At 41.9% G+C, this 26,084-nt stretch overlaps 1 protein-coding gene across 1 annotated transcript; it reads right to left on the bottom strand.

Annotated features, from left to right (window-relative positions):
- Nucleotides 1-16,445: 16,445 nt before the first annotated feature.
- dhrs3b (dehydrogenase/reductase (SDR family) member 3b) lies at nt 16,446-23,803 on the bottom strand. The gene is given in 6 exon segments (NM_001173729.1): nt 16,446-16,919; nt 17,013-17,138; nt 17,232-17,470; nt 17,887-18,006; nt 18,368-18,511; nt 23,207-23,803. Coding segments are annotated over 6 exon segments (909 nt in total). The 5' UTR covers nt 23,402-23,803; the 3' UTR covers nt 16,446-16,834.
- Nucleotides 23,804-26,084: the final 2,281 nt, after the last annotated feature.

Here is a 26,084-nt window from a genome sequence, read left to right as displayed (position 1 = left end):
GTGTTGTTTTTATCAACCAATTCGGCTTATGCTTTCCATGCAGGTTAAACATGACTTCAATAACATTACAGTATTAACACGGTCAATCTTTATTTTCATCTGTATCTCTCCATAAATCTGTCCTGTGCTGATGGAGCTTATAGAGGTGATGTAGGGGAGGGGCTCCAGCCTATAAAGGGGGTGTAGGGGAGGGTGTAGAGGGGGGGTAGGGGAGGGGCTCCAGAGGTCCAAATGTGGAGGGTTTAAGCAGATGGTGTGCTCCATCACCATGGCCACAGGCATGGCTGGGATTGGCAGGAGGGAGCGCAAGCACACGACTGGTTGGGGGGCATGCTGGTTTCCACATCTGTCTGGATTTATCAACATCTATCTGGGAGAACCTCAATGGACTTCAGGTGAAGAAGCTCACAGACCAAAGGTGAAGAGAAGATCCAGACAAAGAATAAGATTATTTACCAACTGTGTAGACTTTTCCCTGAAAAACTGTAATATTGCAGTGCTGAAAGCATTTCTGTGTTTACAGAAATTAGCAATGTGACAAAGCAATGGCAGCAACTCCTCCTGCTGTCTCCTGCTATCTCATTCAGGGAAAATATTGTTCACTAACTTCAGCTGCCGTTGTATTATGAGAATGTTATGAGGTGGATTTTGACTTTCTGTATGATTTATTGTATTTAATAAATAAAGATCTTTAGGGTTACGGTATATTTTGGAGTGTTATACATTTTCATAAACAATGTGGGATGGCAGTATCAAATGTATGTGAACCATGTATGTGTATGGTTGTTAGAATCAGGATATATACATCCAGAGCTATCAGAGAGGAGGGAAACCGCAATCTTTGGGAAGTTTAACATTGAGACCTTGGCGAGAGGGACATAGAGAACAATACTTTCCCTAATGATTTTGTCAGGGGGGTCATTTCAGTTTAGAGCCAATAATGAGACTAATTCCAAGGTAATAATGTGAGAGAGACAGAGACACTGGATGCGTGTTCAGTATTCCCAGCCAGCTGCCCTTAGGCAGACAGAACAAGGTGTCCTTTCAGATGGAGACAGCACAATAGTTTTATTTTCTGACTGGCTGTGAAATCAGAATTGACAAAATTCTGTGCCACTATTGGTTGTTTTGTTCTGATGTCCACTTCCATACCACTCTCCACCATCAATCCTGAATAATCTGAATCTATCAGATTATATTTACATGTTTTAATCTTCATATTTTGCACAGATGGATAGTTTGCATGCTCCAACTGTAAAGTTGTGAGACACTGAATGTTTTAGAAAGCATAAAGAGTCCATTAAGAGTTCATGTTTCAAGAAGGTCAAGAGGCAGAAGTTAGAAATAACCGTATCTACACAGTCTCCCTCTCATACACTCTTTCTATCTACCTCTTTCTCTCTTCCTACCTCATCACTGGCTTTTAGCATGTCATGCCTTCCTTTCAGATGGTATTTGTGCAGACATATTAAATTATTCATTCATGTATTTACAGATGCTGTAACTTAATTTGATCATCCTGTTGTTGCAGGAAACAGCAGGAAATGCAAACTTGTAGTGTATTCAAGGTTTAAAAAGGCTTCTAAAGTTTGTAATTTCCACTTTTTGACTTGATTTGCCCTAACAAAAAATGTATCAACCCCTAAAAAAAATCCATTATTATAATCCACATAACAATTCACATGTCCTGTTGCTGCAGGATTATTTTCCTGCTTTGTGAAACTGGCTCGAACTAAGATACAGCATCTTTAGGAAGGTCTTCACACTCTGGCACTGGTCCTCTCAAATCAGAGAATAATGCAGAATGGCACATCCCCTGTGAGTGCATGGGCTAATTCCCCCAAAAATGCATAACTTCAAGATGTCTTGACTTGTGCAGAGAATGGGAAAGGTAGCGTAATAATTTCAAAGTGACCATGTTGAAGCTCATAGATAGGTCTGTGTGCAAATACAGATGAATCAATGTAGTTTAAACCATCACAATGTTGCAATGTCATTGAGTGGTGGCCATTAGGTTATGTTAGGTTATGTAAATGTTGAGCTCTCATGTTTATTGAATACAACATAGGAATGAAACAGTATAAAGGCAAAGATTGTTACTCACAACCATAGACATACCTGTAAATGATATGGTTGTCTACTGTTCAGAGAAAGAATCTTTTAGGTAGTATTTCTATAGATCTCAATTACTGTATGTGGGTATACTATACTATTTGTCAGATTTTGTTCAATCTCAAGCCTGTGTGCAGCAGAGCCTTATAAGCAAGGCACTGACTGACTCTACTGAATTGGTTGTCACATCACATCATAATAAGGATATGACAAGCTATGAGACTACATTTCACAAGACAGGACTTTGTTTTGATATATGGCAAAGTGGATAATGCATGAAAAGACAATTAATCCCCAAACTGTTTTACTCCTCTGACTTTACTACAGTGTGTAGGCTGAGAGGATGGGGGGAAAGAGAGAGGGTATGACATGGTGGGCGTGGATCCCGATTGAAACATCAATAACAGACAATGTTATTATTGGTGTGAAAAGTCGAGGGAACTGTTTTTTTATTTGTTCACTGATGGATACCTCCTAGTGAAGGTCAAGTCTCAGTCATAAGTACCAATCTCAGACATGCAAAGTCTATGTGTAAAATATCTAAAATACATACATGTCAGAGTAATATATTATGTTCAGACAATCATCTACCATAAGTGAATCATGCTTATGTGGGAATTTAGATATTATCATTATGTAAATATTACATAAACATCATCTGCAGCATGTGTTTATAGGCTATGACATGACATTTATTATGATGACATTGAGAAATGAAATGTGATTAGTAATCATACCACATTTAGAGTGGCATCTCTTTGCAGTTTTGCACAACATAGGTGATTTACAGTAGCAGGTAGTAGATTGCCATCTAGCGATCTAGTACTAGGACTGCACTACACTACTCTGAAGCTACTAAGCTAAAACAACAATACAGGTATCCTAGATGTATACCAAATTAGTAACATGATTTTGAAATTAGGTCAACTATACCCTCAAGTTACTTGAAAAATATAGTAAACGAGTAGTTATATAGATTAAGTATACCCCCCAACACTGATGCACTGCAAAATGGAGAATTAAATGCCCATCCAAATTATACTCAATTATGAAAGCATGTTTGCTTTCTTGATTCATGTAGATAATAATTGGCATGTTCTTTAAGAGAATTTCCATTACACATAAGGGGTTAGCTTTAGCCTGGAGTTTGGCTCATAAAAGGCAGTGCTCATTCCCACCACTGGAGGGCACTGTGGCATTGAAGGAATGGCATATGGTAAATTGTAATGATACAGTACTTGTGTTGACAGAATGATCATAGAACAATTACAGCTCCAGGTTTGGATTCAGTCCCTCCAAAGGAATACACACAATTTTAAATATAATGTGTATGTAAAAGCAGAATAGGCTAGCTCGCCTGAAAATCCATGTTTTATCTATCAATTAGAATGTGGAGACAAACTTGTTTAGCAGATGTAAAAGAAATGCCTGAGCAGTGTACCCACATCCGATTTCAGGCTAAAAGGAAGCTAGGTAGAAGATACTGTATCCTTGAAAACCGTATGTTTCCGGTTTACTCTGCCCCACTGAGGGTGGTGGAGACTTGGGTTGCCTTTGCCCTCCTGAGTCCTCATTTACCCCCCATCTACCCTCTAATGACACAATGAAGGAAATTGTTACAGGCTTCCAGTGATGTGTATAATGGGACCTGGCTGAGATATTAATTTGAGATTAAAGTATTATCCACTCCACCAACACACACTAGATCTTTGAATGTGTATTCTCTGATTATAGTACCAACATGGTCAATACTATTGTCACTATCTAGGAAAAATAGCAATCCTACCACAATTTGCTATTATGATGCAGCCATTTTGTGCAGTCCAGTTAATGACACATCTTGTCACTTAGCTGACACTTGTAATGCAACTCAAACAGTTGTGCCTCTACCATCATACCACAAGAGGGAGCAAAAAACACATTTTCCCACTTCTTGTGTCAGTTGCGCAGCAGACTTTTGATCCATTGTAAATTGTTCAGTCAAAAAAGAATCTCTCATGGACAGACTATGTAAACATAAATGGTATAGAGCATATAACAAAATTACGCAAGACTTATGTTCTAGTTCAAGCTAGACTTGTAAAAAAATTATGTTGACAACTACAGTTTGTTGAAAACTGTGTTTTTTATGTACATTTCTAGAATTCCTTGATGACGTAGATTTTAACAATAAGCTATCAAGTAGGAAAAACCTTTATGTCGTATGTGTTTCCAATACAATACATCCATCTATTTAATATTGTGAGAAATTCACTTATTTCCTTCTAACACACCAAGTGCTCCCTGCTTTTTGAAGGGAAAAAATAAAACTTCCAGCCAAGAAATTGGTCTCCCTTGTTAAAATTCCTTATTTAGAAATCAAATTTCCAGGAAGGAATTTTAAGATGTATAAATCAATCTAGCTTCCCCACTAATTTTATAAATGAGGACGACTAAGGTGAGGGTGCCTAGCGTCATGCGCTCTATTCGATCTAATTGATGTGAAAAGGTCAGCCCATCCCAGCCCATTGCTTCACTCTGCCAACTGCTGCTTGCTCGCATCCCGCCAGCCTCTCAGTCTCTGGGTTTATGGCTTCTTGGCCTAAATAGAAAAGTATGCTACTTTATTTGCTTGTCTGCTATGGGTATTGGAACACTCAGTACTGCACTGCAGTTTAGATTCTCCAGCCATTCCCAGGTTTCTCCCAGTTTTACTTGTGTTTACACCCATAAGTCCTGAGTGAGTAAAAGGGAAACCGCTACAATCCGTAGATAATACTAATGACACAAAGACAGCATTGATAAACTTTTACAATACCTCCTAATCTTTTAAAAATATGCAGATAAAGTGAGAAAGGTGATGAGTGGAATCCACTTGTGGCATGTTTATGATTTGTGTGTATTACCATTCCAGTTCCTTTATAATGCCCCTATATAACTTGCATCACCTTTGTTAGCAAGACTAAAACTACTCCATGCTGCATCACTTATTTGAGATCTATGGTAAACAGCTGGAATGGACTAACACCTCATTCTTCATCCCTCACTGTTTAACATCCAGCTATCTCTCTCCCTCTCTTCTCTCCAATTTCTTGCATGTACACATGCAGGCATACAAGCATGCACAGACACACACTCCACATCACAGGAGGTTGGTGTCACCTTAATTGGGGAGGACAGGCTCGTGGTAATGGCTGGAGCCGAATAGGTGGAATGGTATCAAACACATGGTTTCCACATGGTTTCCATGTGTTTGATGTGATGCCATTCCATTTGCTCTGTTCCAGCCATTATTATGAGCCGTCCTCCCCTCAGCAGCCTCCACTGCTCCACATGCACTCACAATCCCCTCACCATCAGGATGTGGGGGTAAGGAAGTGGAGTGGAGGGGCTATAAACTTGAAAGGGCTCTCGTCTTCCTAAGAGAGGAGTAAAGAGAGCTAACTAGGTGACATGGAGTGGGGGTGTGGGGGTGGTGGTGGAGGAGGGGGTTCGATTCTGCTCTAGAAAATGTATTGGCCTAGTTGGAAAAACAAACCAAAAAAAGAGAAGAGCAGGAAAACATAGGGGTGAGAGGAACTGGAGCTGTGGCCTGTGGATGAACCCAACGGGGACATTGCTTGGCGGGGTCATCCCAAGTTCACGTCTTTCCCTCGCTGACTCTGTGAGAGTGGAGGAGCTGTCCGAGGCTGAGGGGGCCTGCTCTTGACAGCCTCCAGCCCCGGCAGGGAGTCCCCCAGGGGCCCTGTAACACAAACCCCTTTCCAGCAGGAGTCCTCTGGGCTGTGTGGGGGATGGGGGCTCACCCTGGGTAAGGGAAGTTCACGCTGGGGGTCAAGAGGGTGGGGAGCCACTACAACCAATAAATATCTGCTTGACACATAAGAGTCTGTTTCCAAAGCTCCCATTCCTGTTCCCCCCTCAGTAAAGGTTCCAGTTACTTGCAATTGAAAAGCTGAAACTATTTCTACATCCTTTTACAGGAGCCATATTGTATTGACATGGGAAGAGTAGGGTGGGGGGGTAAAGTTTCTTTTGGGTGAAATTATTTGATAATAGAGGAAATTAGTTTACCTTAAAGTACTACTCCAGCCTACATTTTACCTCATTTATCACCTGATTTACTTAACAAAAGGCACATCTCAATAGGTGGTCCAGGTATGACATGACACAGCACAAGTGGGTGTGTGGGGGGGCTTTCCTCTTTTGTTCTCTATTGCTCCTCTTTTGTGTTATTGACTGTACGTTTCTTTATGTGTAACTCTGTGTTGTTGTTTTTGTTGCATGGCTTAGCTTTATCTTGGCCAGGTCGCAGTTGTAAATGAGAACTTGTTCTCAACTGGCCTACCTGGTTAAATAAAGGTAAAATAAAATAAAAAATTGTTCCTGAAAGCAAAGGACACAGGATGCTGCTGATGGGAGCTGTCCTCATAGGAGACCCCTTTGAAAAACCCTTTTTGGTTCCAGGTAGAACCCTTTTGAGTCCCATGCAGAGCCCTTCAAACAGAGGGTTCTACATGAAGCCCAAAAGGGTTCTACCTGTAACCAAAAAGGGGTTCTACCTGGAGTCTAAAAGGGTTATCCTATGGGGACAGCTGAAGAACCCTTTTGGAACCCTTTTTTCAAAGAGGGTAATATTGAAAGGGAATGACAGGTGGTCCAGGTGGAGACATGACTGTTACAGATGGACACAGAGACTCCAGAGGTCTTTGATTTAGACAAATGAGAGACAATCTATCATTCGTCACTCACAGAACCAACAATGAGTCAGGGCCCAGAGATAGCCAACTAATCAGGCAGTTTACACAGACAGCCCAGCATGTGTCCTTTGAGTGGATAAGTGGGCCCTCCCATTATGTTAAGAGTAAAGGCTCTACCAGGGGGGTGGGGAAAGGTTGTCAGGGAGTTAATGAGTTGAGTGATGGGCTGATCAGGGATTGGAGGGTTAAGCTATATGACAGGACACATGACACATATTGAAAGAGATTGAAGACTTGTAGATTTATGAAGTGTTTGTTAATCACCAATCACCTCATATGGCCATCAGGACACACAATGGATTCTAGGCCTACTGTAGGTAGGGAGTTGACAGGTTTTCCAACCTGCTTTTTCCCCCGGCCAATTATAGTACTTTTCAACCGTTACTGCACATTTTAAAATTGCCCTATGACTGATGTGTGGATATGGCAGTATAACACTGCATAATAAAATGCTTCTCAGCAGTAACTCTTTTACAACTGCTGCCATTTGGTATCCTTTTTTAACCTTTATTTAACTAGGCAATTCAGTTAAGAACAAATTCTTATTTACAATGACAGCCTACCCCGGCAAACCCTCCCCTAACCTGATCATAGTCTTATGAAGCGATGTAAAACAGTGTAAACTACTTTAAATAGACTACAATGACAGTATCATCACATTTCCCAGCCTATAGGACCAAAACAACCAAGGGCTGTGATGTTGAAATGACCTAGGACTCATTGACCAAGAGAAAAGCAACGTCATCTTATCCTGAGCAATCAACATGCATGGGGACTCTGACCTGTGTGTTCAGACCTGCTCTTTTTCTTCAGAATGAACATCTTTTTTTGCTGTCTCAGTCACTGCTAATGTAAGCAACAGGGTGGCGGGGCGGCAGGTAGCCTAGTGGTTAGAGCGTTGAGCCAGTAACCGAAAGGTTGCTAGATTGAATCCCCAAGCTGACAAGGTAAAAATCTGTTGTTCTGACCCTGAACAAGGCAGTTAACCCACTGTTCCTAGGCTGTCATTGTAAATAAGAATTTGTTCTTAACTGACTTGCCTAGTTAAATAAATAAAATTAAATAAAGCATTAAAGCTCCAACCTGGGAAACAGAGCATATCTCTACGCCATCATCTGGGTCAGTTGTGTCAAGGTAAAATATGTGACTACATTGCATTGTATAATACATTTGATCATATTGAAATGTCATCAAATGTTCTGTCTCTTTCAAACATCTATAGGTTGTAAAGTAGATTTTGAAAACTTTGGTTGATGCATAGAAAACAAAATATACAATACTGTATTCAGCAGTGTGACATGGCCTACACATGCTGAAGGAGTAGGGCTTACTGTAACAATAGTGAACATTGACTTTTTGCAGATAGGAGTTCAGTTTCTCTTATGAAATGCCTCTTGATACAAACACCTGGTACGAATGGGTGAGCCTATATAGGTGGCGCCAGTGAGATGTGCCTACTTAGCCTTCATATAGACAATGTCCAGGCAGCAGGAAGTTCTACATTCATCTGGTTCTAGTTTAGGCATATCTACTGTATATTACAGTAATTCTGTCCTTAGTATGCATCATAACAGCAATGAACATTGCTCAATATCAAAATACAGTGAAATGTGTTTTATGAGTCTGAACTGTGTGGTTGAGTTATAACACAAGGTGGCTGGTATGTAAAGCAATTTGTTCTGCATTTGCATGTCTGTAGGAGCCGTCTTCCTGAGGTGCCAACAGAGAGACTGTTCCTGTCTTGTTGACTACGGCATGGTGGAGAGAGAAAAAGGGAAAAGAAAGGGAGTGAGGAACAGAACAGAGCACGGAGGTTTAGGGGTGAGGGAGGGTAGAGAGGTGAAGGAGGGTTTTGAGGGAACTGAAAGGGGGTGGGGAGGGGGAGGGGGGGGGGAGAGGCTGTGCGTGAGGAGAGGACCTCCCCGTGAACTGTGCAGTCGCGAGCCGGGTCATCGGAGCGAGGTTGTTAGAGCGTGCCTGTAACAGTACACCCAAGGGTTCAGCCAAAGTTCACACACTCAATGTGCAGGATCCATGTCCCTCAGTCAGTGCTCCCCAGTCAACCAGCACAGCCCGCATTGTACACCAGCACATACACAGGAACACAGCAATACTGTACGTGCACTGCACCCAGCACACACTCACACAAACATGAGCTCAACACAGAGAGACAAACACAGATAAACATAGAAACCTTATAATCAATCTGGTTAACTTTGAAAAATGCAGACCGAAAAACAAACATGCATGTGTACATACTTATACACATAAAAAATTGCCCCACGTCCCACAAATTATACAGATAACATGTTGCTAACATCTCAATGAATCACACAGATTGTCGCTGAGGGATGATACATGATAAATACAAAAGGACAGCATGATCTCATAAACTCTGCACAGGAACTAGACGGAACTGTTTGCTCCAGGAAAAAGGAACTTCTTTGACACTATAATACTGTAAATGATATTTGTGTCTGTAGCCTGTAAAAACAGCCAAATGGTTTGAACTGTGAGAGAGATGGCACTAATTCCAGCCAGGATGGTTAAATAGGAAAGGCCAATAAGCCAGAATCCCCTCTGTGTGAGCGAGCTCTTTGTGGAAAACTGTCTGCTGAACTCCCGTTGAAGACTGGTTGGCCCACTGTCAAACCCAGAGTTTGACCTGGTGTTGAACCCAATTGTCAAACTGACAGCGTATTGTGGGACTGTGCTGAGGGAGGAGGGGCTAGAGTGTGGCCAAGTTGAGTACAGGAAGTTTTCATCATTATGAGTCCCTTTAATAGTTGTGCTGCAGAGTGATTTCATTTGGCTGTGCTCAATAGACACAATCAGCAAAATATGTTTGCATTGTTGGAAAAAGCATGATTTCAGGCACAAACCTTTGGAAAACCATTATTTTACAATAACTGTACTGTTGGTGTGAAATATCTTGGATATCCCATCTGTCTCAGAGGCCTATCCATCATATGATGACCTGCACATACTCTCCTCATTCTCAGGCTAGGGATAAGTCGTTCCTCTCCTCTGTCACAAGAGTATTTGACAGGCAGGCCCAGCTGTGGCTGTCAGGCGCCAGAGCACCGCACCCTCGGAGCCTGAGGCAGACAAGGCCCAAAACCCAGAACAATTCAGCCTTTGTGAATCTACTGGAAACCATCAACTGCATCCAAATGACCGTAAGCTGCAGATACAAGCCAGATGTTGGAATTCCATGACTAAGTTCAATCCCAGTCCAGTCTGGCTCATCCCAGCCTGGCTCAGGCTCAGTAAAGAAATGTCAGTCAGAGTAGTTATGAAGCTATGGAAGACACAAACTCATCCCACTGGCAAGTTAGATTGGGACACGTCCACATGGGTGGAAATTCTTAATTTGCCATAGAGTACAACTGGTTGATTACTGTGTCATAAAGAGTTGAGGATAATTTGTTTGTATTTGAGTGAAAATCAAATCCAGATCAGATTGTTTGAACCTACTGTACACTCTTAGAAAAAAGGGTTCCAAAAGGGTTCTTCGGCTATTCCCATAGGAGAACCCTTTTTGGTTCCATTTAGAACCCTCCGTGGAAAGGTTTTTTACATGGTAACCAAAAGGGTTCTACCTGGAACCAAAAAGCTTCTTCAAAGGGTTCCCCTATGGGGACAGCCGAAGAACCCTTTTAGATTCTAGATAGCACCTTTTTTTCTAAGAGTGTATATTACCGTGATGTGCATGTCACATGTGCTCCCTCTCCGGCCTCTAGGTCACCAGGCTGCTCGTTATGGCGCACACCTGTCACCATCATTACGCGCATTATGACACTCGCCTGGACTCCATCACTCCCTTGATTACCTGTCCTATATATGTCACTCCCTTTGGTTCCTTCCCCAGGCGTCATTGTTTATGTTTCTGTTTCATGTCTGTGTGCTGTTTGAGTTTCTTGTTTTGTATTATGTTGCGTTTATTTATTAAAACACTCACTCCATGACCTTGCTTCCCGACTCTCAGCGCACATCGTTACAGTGCATCATTCATTTGGGCTTTATTCCTGTAAAAACTCTGTAGATCTGGGTGTATTATCTGACCTCAGAGACTACATTAAGAGCACTGAAATTATAGCATAGAATGTTGTCACAAAATTAAATGACTTGAACAAAAATCATCTCTAATGTGAAATAATAAGTGCTCTAAAAACCAAATCCCATTGGCCAAGCTGTGGGAGGCGTCCTACAATTAGAATGGCTTCTCATTAGTTGTGCAGACTAACCTGTATTCAGAATGTTCAGGATAACACGATAAGGTCTTCCAGGGCCCAACTCAAACATGCCCAAAGCTGGTTGGAAAAAGATTCATTTGTCCCTTTGAAGGCTAATTACGGCCTCCACAGCCGACCTTTCAACTCCTAGGTGTTGAGCAGACAATTGATCTTTTCAGCTTCTGTGTGAGGCGCAGACTGTGTGTGTGTGTGTGTGTGTGTGTGTGTGTGTGTGTGTGTGTGTGTGTGTGTGTGTGTGTGTGTGTGGTGTGTGTGTGTGTGTGTGTGTGTGTGTGTGTGTTCATTGTCCCACTCCATTGTCAGTGGACCATCATGTGTAGGAGGATGCACATGGCTGCTCTGTTTTGACCACCCACAGATTGTAAGCTCTCAGCCTTTGTGTGGGTGTTCTTTAATGCAGGAGCTTATAAATGTGCGTACATTTGTTTAGTGCAAGGGTTTTGGAGAACAATTAAAATCCACTTTTGGATTCCATTTTCCTGTATGTTGCCTGATACCTGCTCAGCTATCTGGGACAGGCCTCATTCTCCTACCCTATCCTCTCTGTCTTTATAGGGGATATGGGAATGCTAGCCTAACCACTTTGCAGCAGTAGCTGCAGTAATGTGCACCAACGTGGACTGTCCAAATGGTGGAAGGAAGGAAGGAACCTCAGGTTCTGTACCAAGGTGATCAAAGTGGGTTGATTATCACCACTGTAATCATTGTGTTTTTCCACAGTGGTTTTGCTGCCTAGAAAGCTATCTTAGCTGCATGCTGACTCACTCCTCTGGGAAATAGCTATTCTTTTCTCCTGCACTGCTTGATAACCCACATCCTCTCCTCTCTTTAGGGAAATGCTTTCATCATGACGCACTCTGTGTATTTGGGCTGTTTCCATTTAGATGGGTTCAGGTGTAGTTCACAAAGGCTGCCTCCAAACCATATGACTAGCTCTCAGGCCTTGGACTAGAGAGGCCAATGTTTATGGAATATTGCATTGCCAGGGATTGAGAGGTTTTCCAAGCCAAGCTAGCAATGAAAGTGCAGTTTGACTATACCATCCTCTTTATTCCAGCAGACGTTCCTGTTAATAGTAACAAATGGCAAGAAAAGTCCACACAAAAGTTCACATCTGGTGTCTCACTCAGTTGTGACTTGGATGGCGTGTTTTGGAGAGAGTGCATAAGCTTTTTAAGCTGGTCTCTCCTTTTATGCCCGGGGCACTGAGATGAGGATTCTTCCCCTTGACCCACTTGTGATTCACCTTGATCAAGGCAGGCTGCTGGCAGGGCAGCAGGGAGAGGATAGTCTGATCTGACAGCAGAGTTCAGTAGAGCTGTGGCAGCATTGCGTAACCTATGAGGAAGCAGTTCAGTAATAAATTATCCGCCTGAGACAGTCCATCTGGGAACAACATTTTTCAGCCTAACCTCAAGACGTGATGCCTGGTGGGCTTTATAAATATCCCCAGCCCATCCACAGTGTGAACTGTGTTTCATACACACACACCCACACATAACCTCTGACTGTTTGCCTTCTCCTCTTTCTGAAAAGACAGCTTTGCTTTGTTTTCCCCCTGAGTGCTTACCTCCCACTTTCTCTAGTTCACTGTCAACGTTCAAAAGCATAACATTCAAAGTCACATGTACACTAGTCCCCACCCAGGTTGAATCCAATCATATTGGACCTTTAGAAGATCATGCCTTAAGCTAAGATCAGAAAAGATTAACACATTTCATCCATTAGGGTAGAAAAACAGAAACAAATGGCAACCATTGACGGACCGAATCTAGGCCTTTTATGCCAGTATCAGTCTGTTTCAACACAGCAGAGAGATGCTTGAAAGCAATACGTTTATTTCACGAGACTCCGTTATGCAATTCCTTGTCAGATGTGCATGGCGCTCTCTGTGATCTCCGTGGCACTGTTGTTGTTCCTGATCAGATGTGTCGACGTGATACGCTGTTCCAGAAATGAACCTCAATGAAAAACAAGAGATAGGAGGAGAGGAAGTATGCAGTGCGGCTCCGAAACCTTTACCCCCCAAAGACCATAGGAAGATATGGTGTTCTGCACAGATTGTTAGGAGACCTGTACAGTTTTGTGTGGCCAGCATCCAATAACAAATTACACTACTCAGTAGGTCTCATTTCAAAGTATCTTGAATTTTTTTATTAACATTTATCATTTTCAAATAACTGTCAATGTTTTGTAGTAGTAGTAAATCAATGAAAAGCAATCACATTTGACAATCATGAAGCTGTAGAGTTGCTTGGCTTTCCAGGTCACCTTCAGTGTACACAAACACTACAGCCACAGTGTGTTTTACCACAGCTATAATCAAAGGCATTTACTTGCCCTTGACACCCTCTGAGCTCACTGCTCCTTTGACCTCTAACCCCTGCTGCTCAATATTTCTTGTTGTTTGACAGGCCAACCGAGCCGTGGAGGCGGGCCCCTTGCTGGGGCTTAGTACTGACCCTTTTATTACACAACCAACCTGGCTCTTGTGTCACGCCCTGACCATAGAGAGCCCTTGGTTCTCTATGGTGTAGTAGGTCAGGGTGTGACTATGGGGTGTTCTAGTATGTCTATTTCTATGTTGGTGCTAATATGGTTCCCAATTAGAGGCAGCTGTTTATCGTTGCCTCTGATTGGGGATCATATTTAGGTAGCCATTTCCCCACCTATGTTTTGTGGGATATTGTTTGTGTTTAGTTGTCTGTGTGCACACGTCATGAGTTCACATTTTGTTGTTTCTTTATTGTTTTGTTTGTTTCACGGAGATTAGAAATATGTGGAACTATACTCCCGCTGCGCCTTGGTCCGCTCATTACGATGATCGTGACATCTTGATGGATGAACATAGCATTAGACTGGCAAGAATGCTAACAAAAAACAGAGACATTTTGGGACATATTTCAAATCAAATTGTATTTGTCACATTCACTGAATACAACAGTGAAATGCTTACTTACAAGCCCTTAACCAACAATGCAGTTTTAAGACAAATAAGTGTTAAAGTATTTACTAATAAAAAAGAAGAAAAATAATAATTAAAGAGCAACAATAAAATAACAGTAACGAGGCTATATACATTTTTAGGGCCTTCCTCTGACATGGTGATGCAACCAGTCAGGATGATACATTTGTTTCTCTCATTGGAATACAATGACTGCATTGTCAGAATGTTTATTGCAGGATAATTCCATTCCTCACTGTCCTCCTAGCACCTATCAATAGTTTGTTTGCCTAGGGCTTTGCTAATGCTGCAATGCCCCAATATCAGGCTGTGAGGAACCAACGGCCAAGATAGTCAGAGTCGGGGGATCCATGGGATTAGACGAAGTGAGAGACGACAGAATGCTGCACTGCCCAGAATTGTACATGCATTCGGCATCACTGCACTACTAGCTAAATGGACTCCAGAGCCAAAGGCCTATAACGTATTTAATAGATCATTGGAGGGGGACTCCGAGCCCTTCTGTTGGGGTTCCAAATGCTTGGGAAGAATTTAGGAAAATACACTCAGGCTTGCAGCTTTAAAGTGAAGCACAAAGATGGCAGATTATTACAGTTAATTTAAGAGCAATGTAACAATAGTTTCTGATTGCTGATGGGGAAGAAGGCTATGAGAGAATTTAGAGGACAGTGGACCATGCCTGTCTTCGATTAAAACATATGCTTTAATGATATCAATCTAAGACAATAGATGTGCTGAATTCTTCCTCAGCTCAAATCCCTTAATATTACAGAAATTTTTTTTTCTTTACATATATCTGCATCTTATTTCTTTGGTTACTTCATGCCAGAATGTTCAGAGTGTACCACTGCTCTAGGTGAGGCCAATAAGACAGTGTGACATGTACTGTAGTTCTCTCTCTATGCATCAAAACCTCTACCCTATTCACACCTGCTTCCACCTGTGCGTGGTACCTCAGGCTCAAAGACTGTTTGTGTTGGTGTGTATCTTCCCAAGCCTCCCTCTGATTTATCCACCATTCTGCTAACCTTGCTCTCTTCCATCATACTTGCACTACATAGCTCCCTCATCGACCTAGTTCAGTCTCAACATGCCTGTCTTCTCCCTCTTCTTTAGCAACAGCCATAGATAGCCCAGTCAGGGAATGAAAAACAGGCCCTCAACAGAGGCTCAGGTCTTCTCCCAGCAGAGCACATTCTCTCTCCCTCTGACCAGTGCGGTGCGGGTCACCTACTAATCATAATGAGCGGCCCTATCTTGAGCACACAGTAGGGCATTTATGGTTCGCTGGGATTCAAATGAATGTTTATGAGTCTTGTCTGGCATTCAAAGGGTAGACACTTTCCCCGTTTTTACAGTTTTCTTATTGGTTGGCCTGGGGCTTTGTGTGTGTGCTTGCTTTGCCTTCTGCTCAGACAGAAGGCAAAGCAACAACACAGCTCTGGGTGTTTATCTGTGCAATATACTATAGATCACTTTATTAAAGATGCAGTCCAGGATCTTAAGCACAACAAATGTGTAACATATTGTATGAATTGGATTCGTAACATATCATAGAAATTGTAAGTACACAAGTGGATGACATTGTACACAAAAACGGGGACCCGTCTTGTCTTGTGAGCACCACATTCAAAACTACTAGCTGAAGTTATACAACATTTCAGAGCATCACTTTAACTAGAGGAAGTGTCTCTCTCACACAGCAAGGAGGGCAAAGATAACTGTACATTATTCCCCTGATGATATAGTACAGCATGTCAATGTCATAAAGATAACCAAGGCATATTTATTAATCATTAAATACCTCCACTCTGGAAGATGAAACCTTGTTCTTCTAAATCAGGTTTTCCACGACACCACACATACTGTAATTTACAAGGTTCTCTTTGATGATATCAGGGATACATTTCGCAAGGACTTTTTAAACCAAGTTTTCAATTATTCAATAAAACATGAATGGTTTAATGGTTAACTATTTTCCAGCATGCAACAACTTGTGGCCGGGATTCAATCCGAGCACTCTAGTCGACAACGCTACTTTTAAAGGCAATGTTAGCGCATTTATGGTCAACGCTACAGATGTCGGCTTGGAAATTGCCTTTAAATGTCAAATGCCATTTAACGTGGTTTTGGATTTAATCCCGGCCCTAATCTTCTTCATAGTGTATAAGTGAGCAGTGTATGTATCTGTCTTGCCTTCCAATGAATGTTGCTCATTTGCTGTTTTGACAACACATCCTGGCATGGTCAAAGATCTCATGGTTTGCATAACTGTGTTATCATTCTCTACCATGTGAGAATCATCTGGTTACTCTGCTGTGTTGACCACTCAGTAGACATTTTCCAGTCTACATGCACAAAGAGACACCTTGGTTGTCTGAAAAAGTATTTTATTAATGTGATTCCATTCAAAGAGACATTATTGGTAGGATAAAGAAAGGATAATAAAAAAACTGACTTGTGGAAAAAAGGCTGTTGATCCAGGCAAGTTTTGCATGGCTTATGTTCAATGTGTGAATGGTATTAAGTCTGTCCAACTACACACAGGAGATCAAGAATGTGACCAGGATAAGTTCCAGCAGCTTGTAAGCTAAATTTACCAGCCGAAGCAACGATACATGCTGAAGTCCCCATGACACTTTGCTGCATACATTCAAAAGGCTTTCATTGTTTCCCAATGTCCTGTAGCCCATGTATACTTCCCTTCAACATCCTCATGAGTTAATGAGGTTCCTCTGATATGTATTAACATTCAGGATCATTTATGTCCTCCCCTTGAATGTATTCATGCAGGTATAGGTTCCAGAAAACTTGTGGATCTCTTCAAGTGCAGCCTGTGGCATAAAGCTAGGGTGTGGAGAAAATACAGAGATAGGGGGTTACCTATGAGTGAAAAACATGTATGTACTTTAAATTGGTCAAAATGACATGAGGCATTACCTTTTGAGGACAACGAGAGCATGCATGGTCCAGGGCATGTAAAGGTAGGCTGTGTTAGTCCTGACTGCATCCACAGTCCTTTCAGCAACTGTCTCTGGCTTGAGGGGAGGGAAGAGCGCTGGAAACCTACAGGACCAGAAAAACCAGCAAGATTAGGTATGCAGTAACTGCAATACATGGTTTCATCTAAACTAGGGTGTGAAGAACCATGTTGCTCACCTGACTCTCATACCCTGGAACATCTCAGTGTTGGTGTGGAAGGGGAGCACGGTGGTGCAGCCCACCCCGGGACAGTCCAGCAGGCCCAGAGTCAGGCTCTCCATGAAGGCCAGGGAGGAGGCCTTGGAGGTGCAGTAATCTATGGCCCCAGGGATGGGCGATTGGGAGAGGATGGAGTTTATACAGACTACGTGGCCATGTTGGAGCTCCAGCATCCGTGGCAGGAAGGCCTTTGTAGTCTGGATGGGGGAGAAAAAGGGAGGGAGGGTGGATATGGGAGAAAATGTGCCCGTTAAAGACATGAAATAGAGACACGCAGGGGAAGCAGGCCCGAGTGGAGCCACAGACTGAGTATACATTTATTTTTAGCTGATGATTGCATTTCTGTCTGCACGCAACCTGACAGTTTGATCTATATTCAAACAGAGTGCCATAGGCCTTCTGATGTTCTACCTAGGGGCTGAAGCAGTATGCCTATCATTTGGAAATACCACTACACTCATGTAAATGAAGCTGAGACTGACATGCCTGCTGGGTGCCCACCTCTGTCAACATGCAGGGTTATTGGCCACTAAAAGCACTTGTGGAGAATGATAAGATTGATCTAACTATAAGAAAACCCACACCTCTCTTCCTAAAGCTCAACAACACTTACCCAGAACTGCCCCATTGTGTTGATGTGTTGAGATTTCAAAAGAGCGTCATCGTCGCAGTCCATCAGGCTTTTCCCATGGACCACTGCAGCGTTATTCACTAGGATCGTAACATCTCCCACCTGGGAAAAGAATAACATAACAAATGTAAAAAACAAGACTGCATTTTTATTTCTCCTATTAAGAAGTGATCCCCTTTCTACCTACTTTCTTTTCATGTGAAGTTATGTAGTAGAGCTGACAGACAGTCATATTCAACACTCTTATCTTATATCCAGACATTGCAATTGAGGTGTAATCTATATGTCAGATGGTGGAGAGGAATTAAGGAGCTATGAACCCCTGCCAGTTCTGTGGAGGGGAGTAACAGCAGTGATAGAAACCTTGACCTGTGAGCGTTTCACTGGCTCAAAACAACCTTTTTATTCGCGTGGATAAAAATTGCTCATTGGATTTACTATGGATCTACTGTAAACAACATACCTTCTCTCTGACCACCTTGGCCTGCTTGTAAACCTCCTCCCGATTGGCCACGTCGCACAGGAAGTAGTGGCACTCTGTTCCTGATTGGGAGATCTCTTCGCATGTCTCTTTCAGACTCTTCTCTGTGCGGCCCCACAGGATCACCTAAGAAAGGAAACATATTGAAGGTAAACTAGCCATGGGTTACAAAATAGGGTTAGAAAATGACTGACAATGAAGTTGTGTAATACTCTATGTAATATGCTCTGAATAGAAGATGAACAAGTAACTCAGCTGCTTGAATAGTGATATTTAGCTTTTCAACAATCAGCGATCTGTACATTTATTGTTGTCCAAATCCTGAGAAAAACATGACTAAAATAAGTTTAATGGTGTTGGATTCTGGCTTGAAATATACTTATTTGTGTTGCCATACTAGAACGTATTGATTACTTTACATGTAAAAGAAATGTATATGTTGGGGCTCAATGAAGTGTGAACAGGAACTTTGTGTATGGAAAGTTACTGAGTGAGACAGAAAATGTATTAACCATTATGAATTATTAAACATGTTATTAAACATGGATATTCATATTTTTAAGGAAGGAGGCAAAGAGCAACAGTCTAGTCTCAGTTCCTGATAACGCAGGCCAGTTGCTGTGGAACTAGGACAAGGAAGGATGTGGAACTCAACTCGAGATACGGTCAACAGTTGAAGAGAGAAGAAACCTCTGGGAGGGGGGCCAGAGGAGCCCACCCCGAAGACCATCTAATGTAACTACTGTCCTATCTCACACACACACACACACACTTCAAGGCCTATGAAGGTTCTAAACTTAGGGAGGACCATGACAATACCAGTAAGAGGAACATACTGAGTTTCTGTCAAAAGGTATAAATATGTGCTTGTGTGACTTGTATGTTGTGTCTGCAGCTAAAGCACCCAGTGGGTTGAGTAAACCTCAGTTTGAGCTTTTACTAGTCGTCCGTTTTAGTTTTTACTCTCTTTGTTCAGAAGCTAACAATGGGTAGCCAAAACCAAATAACTATACCAACAACCCATGCTCTCAACAAGTGCACAGACATTTCATGTTTGCAGCATTTGGTCCAAAAGGATGAGAAGACATTATTTGGTTGAAATGTTCATTTAATTCATACAACAGTGAGGCCATTTTTAGGTGCAACAAATAGTTTTAGAGTGAGATAAAGTGGGTGGAGTTGCAGTATGAATGAACCGTCTCTTCATCAGCCTGGTGAGGCTAAAAGAAGCTCAGTCATTAGAGCAGAGAACATGGGGTAGGGTGGAGGTGGGGGGCAGCGATTGGGCAATTAGATCTGTCAGTCTTTGGGGTCAGGGAAAGGTAATGAAATAAGGTGTCGAGCCCTCCTCATCTCTCAAACACACATTCTCAAAGAGATTACACAGCCTGTTGGGCACATGAGCCCAGTCATTTCTGGTCAGGGAGTCTGAAAACAGTGAGTGTGTGAAGTACTGAGGGGGCCAATGTAGGGCTTGGCTGGTTGCCTGTGACCGAGGTTAATATTTGAGCAGAAAGAAAGTGATTCTGTGTGTATGTGTGTGTCTGGGTGTGTGCGTGGGCACGTGAGTGCAAGCACTTGCATGTCTTTCATCCACCCTTACAGTATGATATCAATGTTGTGTAACTATAACAATCCTAATTCTAATAGGGAAGATCACTTAAACACAAGTACAGGTCACAGTGACATCCGTATCCTGATGGAGAAGAGCACAGAGACAGCCAGGGGCTATAAGCACATATTTCTTTAGGAATTAATAGGAGGATAGTATATCTCAACCTCTCAAACATGCATAGCTTTCCAAAGGTTGCCTAAGGTTTTGCTGCTATCAGCCTTGTTTTACTGCAACACTACATCTAGGGCAATCTGATCAGCTGTCCGTGATTTACATAATGGAAGCACTAAGCGAATGAGACTTTAAAGTGACATTTTTGCTTTGGGGCCTTCATTCATTTGAGTGGGAAGATCACAATCTGCACGACATGTAGTTTTTATCAGTTCCAAGACTTCAACATGTTTGTCTTTCCACTGGATGGGTCTTTGTTTGAGTTCATTAGGATTGCTTTTTTGTTTGCTTCCTTTGCCAGCCCATTTTAGAGATCAGAAGAGATCAGAAGAGATGGACAAGTGGCAAGTGGGTCTAGTTAAATGATTGAAAGCCTTTTATAGGATTTCATCCTAACAGTATTCACACTGCGTTTTCCTGTTATTTAATTCATTATGCTTATCTGCCAGTGCCAACACAAACAATGGCCAGTTAAATCTAGAGCTATCCGTTTAGAATGCCTACGTGTTGAGCTAAAACTAATTCTACATTCCCTCACATCAGGTGACTAAGTATCTCTGATAAACCAGTGATTACTCTGAAGTGCCATATCTGACAAGATTAAACAACATTCACCAATTGTGTAAAACTGATGGTCTATTCAAGGACAGTAAGTCTTCGCCATTACAGAGGGCTGATGGGTCAGGGTGCAATGATGAACTGGCGGTGTGGTCATCAACATGCCTACACCACAACACAATTATATTTCACAAGGAAAAACCTGGGTTCAAGGATGGGCATGAACCCTTTTCTTCACAGCAGCTGTAGGGGATAGGGGCAAACAGGGAGAGAGGGCTTTGGGAGTTCAGGAGGCAGTCGCCTGTCCTGCTGCTGTCTAATTAGTGCAGAGACAGCAGGGTCAGTTGCAGGGCAATACCCAGCTGGGAGCAGTGTGCTTCCTGCACACACACACACATGCACACACACAAGCACACACACACAGACACACTATATAGTGCTTCAACAAATCAACCTGGGTAGAGGCATATGTTCCCACTTCTCCAGATGAGAAGCCAGGGCTGAGAAAGATTGCATTATCTCTTAGTTTTCTAATTTGTACTTCTTCCACATGTTCACAATATTATGATCAAAATATTGAGTTACAAAACTGACCCCCCTTTGTTGTGAAGCAGCAAATGATAGCTTTTAAAAGCCACAGGTTTCCTCCGGGTCCTTCCATGAGAAGATGTTGATGGAAAGATGATGAGTGAGGCCAAAGCTCTTTAACTTAAAATGTTTGTTTTTTTAGCTCAGACAGTAATAAGCTACAATTTTACTTGAGTAAAAGGCCACATAAAAGAACAGCAATTATAAACCGGTTCGTTTGAGGCATGAATGCTGACAAAACATTTATTTTTACTGCTCTAATTACGTTGGTAACCAGTTTATAATAGCAATAAGGCACCTCTGGGGTTTGTGGTATATGGCCAATATCCAGGCACTCTGTGTTGGGTCGTGCCTAAAGACCCGCCCTTAGCCATGGTATATTGGCTGTATACCACACCCCCTCGGGCCTTATTACTTAAATAACAACCGAGACTCTGTCGTTCGCCACATGGCAATTCATAAAGCTAGTCATTATTGGTCTAAGTTACATGGCGAACATGCAACTATCTTTTTATTTGATTTTGATTTGTAAAAGGGGGATGTGGTATTCATATGAAATCATTGTGAAATGATTATGTCTCAATCTGTGTGTCCGAGAGGTGTAAAATGGACTGGACTCTGTCCATTACACATGAGAGCTAACAGAACACCACGGTGGTTCTCTATGCACTCAGCTGTGTAATGTTTGAAGGAAGTTATCATAGGAATAGTGGGTAGTCTGACCAGTAGTGGAGGACTGTCAATGTAGTCACTGAGGTATTTCAAACCTAAGTGACTGCTCCTTGTTAGGGAGGGGGATGGGGGTGGAGACAGGCTATTTATAAGACCCCTGGCTGGATGGTGAATGTTTAGGATGGTTGAAGCAGCTAAAACATGTCACCTTCCTCTGTAGGCTTCATTTCACCTCAATAATGAACTCAATGTAAGGTCATTTCTGCCTTTCTGGATTGCTTGAAAAACACATCTGAATCTGTTTTATTCTGGCAATGTGATGTCTTATGTTGGCACTTGGCATAGGTAAGTGTTCCTTTGCTGGTCCCAGATGAACAACAACCTTTATTCTGTAAGGATTATGTGATTAGCTTTCAAACATGTTTCTTCAGAGAGTTTCAAGTAGAAAAAAGAAGCACACATTCATCTCAAATCCATAGCAGGGTTTTGTTATCAATTGATCAGTTCTGCTGGCAGTCATAAACCAATAACACTTGATTCTGGACATTAATGATGCCTGATCTCATCCACTATACATTTTCAGCCATAACTCCTATTTCGGAGCTTTGGCTGAACAAATATCATTCTGTGCTTCACTATATCATGGCAGCGGTCAAACGGTCAGAGGGGGACCTTCGATTTCTGCAGACATGCCCCCTGGTTGACCTTCTCTGTTGTGCAACTTGTACCAAAACTGAGGACCCTGTCCTGCAATCTCAATGGCCCATTTACTCCTAAGGTCATGACCCCTTGCATTCATATTGGAAGAAACAATAGATTGGAGTAACAAATTGGCAAACTGATGTCTTTGCCCTCACAATGTACCTACTGCAAACATATGGAGATTTTGGTAAAGGAGGGTGGGGGTGGGGCGGTACTACATCAATAAAAAATAATAGTTTTGTCAAGAAATGTGTGTAAATAAGACTATGTATAGCACATGCGGTGTTCAGAGGTACAGGTTGGTACAGGGTATGAACTCAGTCATCGTTATAACCATATAATTAACATGTACTAATAAAAAGATATGAAAACCTGCACAGGTGTGGGCTAATATTGGCTATTTTGAGTACTCCCATTGCCTAGGCTAAGTAGACCCACTCACTTTTAATGCGCAACAAGTTGCATAATAAAAACAAAAAAATTAGAAACTAAACGCATGCATCTGTTTAATTTACCTTTTTAGCGCCCTGCTTGGCAAACTCTTGAGCCAGGTGACGACCAATACCTCGCCCCCCGCCTGTGATCAGCACCACCTCCTTGGTCAGGGTTCTCCGTCTACTTGGTTGCAGTAAGCACACGCTTGCTTTCAATATGTAGTATAGAATGTGGATGGGGAACAGCACCATACAGCCCAAACACTTAAAATCCATGTTACTTCTTGTACAGTAACCTAAATTCTCAGAACAATTTTCGAACACAGAAACACAAGTTCAGTAACGATATCCTCCAATCGTGATGTCCTTGGCAGAGCAGAGTTCAAGATTAGGTTTTTAGGTAATTATCGGGTTAAAACTAATAGCAGACTAAAGTAGGCTACTGCAGCACTTGAAGTCAATATTTCCTACAATTGATAACCTCGTCAAAATACGGAGCTCAAGCATGTTTCTCGATTTATTCAGAATACTGGCAAAACTATGTTATTTAATTCAATACCTCTTTACACCGGTAGTACTTTGTTACTTTTAACAAAACTGAACTCGAGTAACCTAAAGAAGGCGCGATTGTCTCCAAAGGCATGCGCTACGGAATCGTCTACAACAAGTGTGTTGTGTTCCTTCCTTTAGACGTTACCGCCTCTGACTCTGGCAGCTTAATTTATAGAGCTCCGACTACCGGTTCTCGCAGTGCTGGAAAGACCTGCGATCTGAAGGGAGTTTTTTTAAAGACCATTAATCCTGATTGACAGGTTGACTGGTGAGGAATATATTTATTGACTGTGTCGGCTGTAAATGGTTGTCTCGCTCCCCACCCCCGAGAAACGTTGGCCACCACTGCTGTGGAGGCATATTTCAGTTGCTCTCACTCTCTGATAGTTAGATACGTTTCTCATGCACTTGAGAAGTGCCATAACCTGCTTTGATAATTTACTCGGATGACTTTGATGCACTTCGATGAGGCAACATTCACCCAAACTGATTTAAGGGGTTGGTCGTAGTATCCAGGTTGTGTGCACACACAATCTCTGAAACTGAGAGCAGGCGGGGAGTAGATATGTCAAGTGACTGGATTCGAAAATATTTGAGGGAAAAAAGTGAAGGGAAAATAGGAAGCACAAAATTCTGCAGGAGCAAACAGCAAGGAAGCAAAACAAGTTAACATGGCAGCAACACATTTTTTCAGATACCTCCAAATCAGGAATTTCTTAAGGACACATATCCCACAGTATGACATTAAGCCAAAGAATCCTAGACTTTATGTCACGTTCGTCGTACTGATGGGACCAAAGCGCAGTGGGAATGTGTATACTCATCTTCTTTATTGTGAAGAAAACCAAAATAAACACTTAAACAAAAACAACGACGAAAAAAAGTCCTGTAAGGCACACAACTTACATACGGAACAACTATCCACAAAAACCCATGAAAAAACACCCCTACTAAATAGGACCTTCAATTAGAGGCAACGAGGAACAGCTGCCTCCAATTGAAGTTCAACCCAATAAACTAAACATAGAAATATACTAACAGAACATTAACCTGTTGGGGATAGGGGGCAGTATTTGCACGGCCGGATAAAAAACGTACCCGATTTAATCTGGTTACTACTCCTGCCCAGTAACTAGAATATGCATATAATTGGTTGATTTGGATAGAAAACACCCTAAAGTTTCTAAAACTGTGTGAATGGTGTCTGTGAGTATAACAGAACTCATTTGGCAGGCCAAAACCTGAGAAGATTCCAAACAGGAAGCGCTCTCTCTGACCATTTCATGGCCTTATTGATCTCTAACAAAAACGGGATCTCTGGCATGACGTGACATTTTCTAACGCTCCCATAGGCTCTCAGAAGGCGCCAGAAAGCTGAATTGTGGCTTTGCAGCCCATGGCTGAAAAACATTAGCGCATTTTGTAAGTGGCCGATCTGAGGACAATGGGACGGGGCGCGCGTGCCCGAGTCGACTCAATGTTTACTTTCTCTCTCTTTGAACGAAAACCACCACTCCTGGTCGGAATATTATCGCTTTTTTACGAGAAAAATGGCATAAAAATTTATTTTAAACAGCGGTTGACATGCTTCGAAGTACAGTAATGGAATATTTAGAAAATTTTTGTCACGAAATGCGTCGTGCGCGTGACCCTTATTTACACTTCGGATAGTGTCTTGAACGCACAAACAAAACGCCGCTATTTGGATATAACTATGGATTATTTTGAACCAAACCAACATTTGTTATTGAAGTAGAAGTCCTAGGAGTGCATTCTGACAAAGAACAGCAAAGGTAATAACATTTTTCTTACAGTAAATCTGATTTTGGTGAGTGCTAAACTTGGTGGGTGTCTAAATAGCTAGCCCTGTGATGCCGGGCTATCTACTCAGAATATTGCAAAATGTGCTTTCACCGAAAGCTATTTTAAAATCGGACATAGCGAGTGCATAGAGGAGTTCTGTATCTATAATTCTTAAAATAATTGTTATGTTTTTTGTGAACGTTTATCGTGAGTAATTTAGTAAATTCACCGGAAGTATGCTAGTTCTGAACGTCACATGCTAATGTAAAAAGATGTTTTTTGATATAAATATGAACTTGATTGAACAAAACATGCATGTATTGTATAACATAATGTCCTAGGGTTGTCATCTGATGAAGATCATCAAAGGTTAGTGCTGCATTTAGCTGTGGTTTGGGTTTATGTGACATTATATGCTAGCTTGAAAAATGGGTGTCTGATTATTTCTGACTGGGTACTCTGCTGACATAATCTAATGTTTTGCTTTCGTTGTAAAGCCTTTTTGAAACCGGACAGTGTGGTTAGATTAACGAGAGTCTTGTCTTTAAAATTGTGTAAAATAGTCATATGTTTGAGAAATTGAAGTAATAGCATTTCTAAGGTA

The sequence above is a fragment of the Salmo salar genome, chromosome 12 (genome assembly GCF_965601325.2).
Source record: "Salmo salar chromosome 12, fSalSal1, whole genome shotgun sequence".
NCBI lineage: Eukaryota > Metazoa > Chordata > Actinopteri > Salmoniformes > Salmonidae > Salmo > Salmo salar.
The sequence above is the reverse complement of the archived record's forward strand: the minus strand, read 5'-3'. Positions and strand labels throughout refer to the sequence as shown.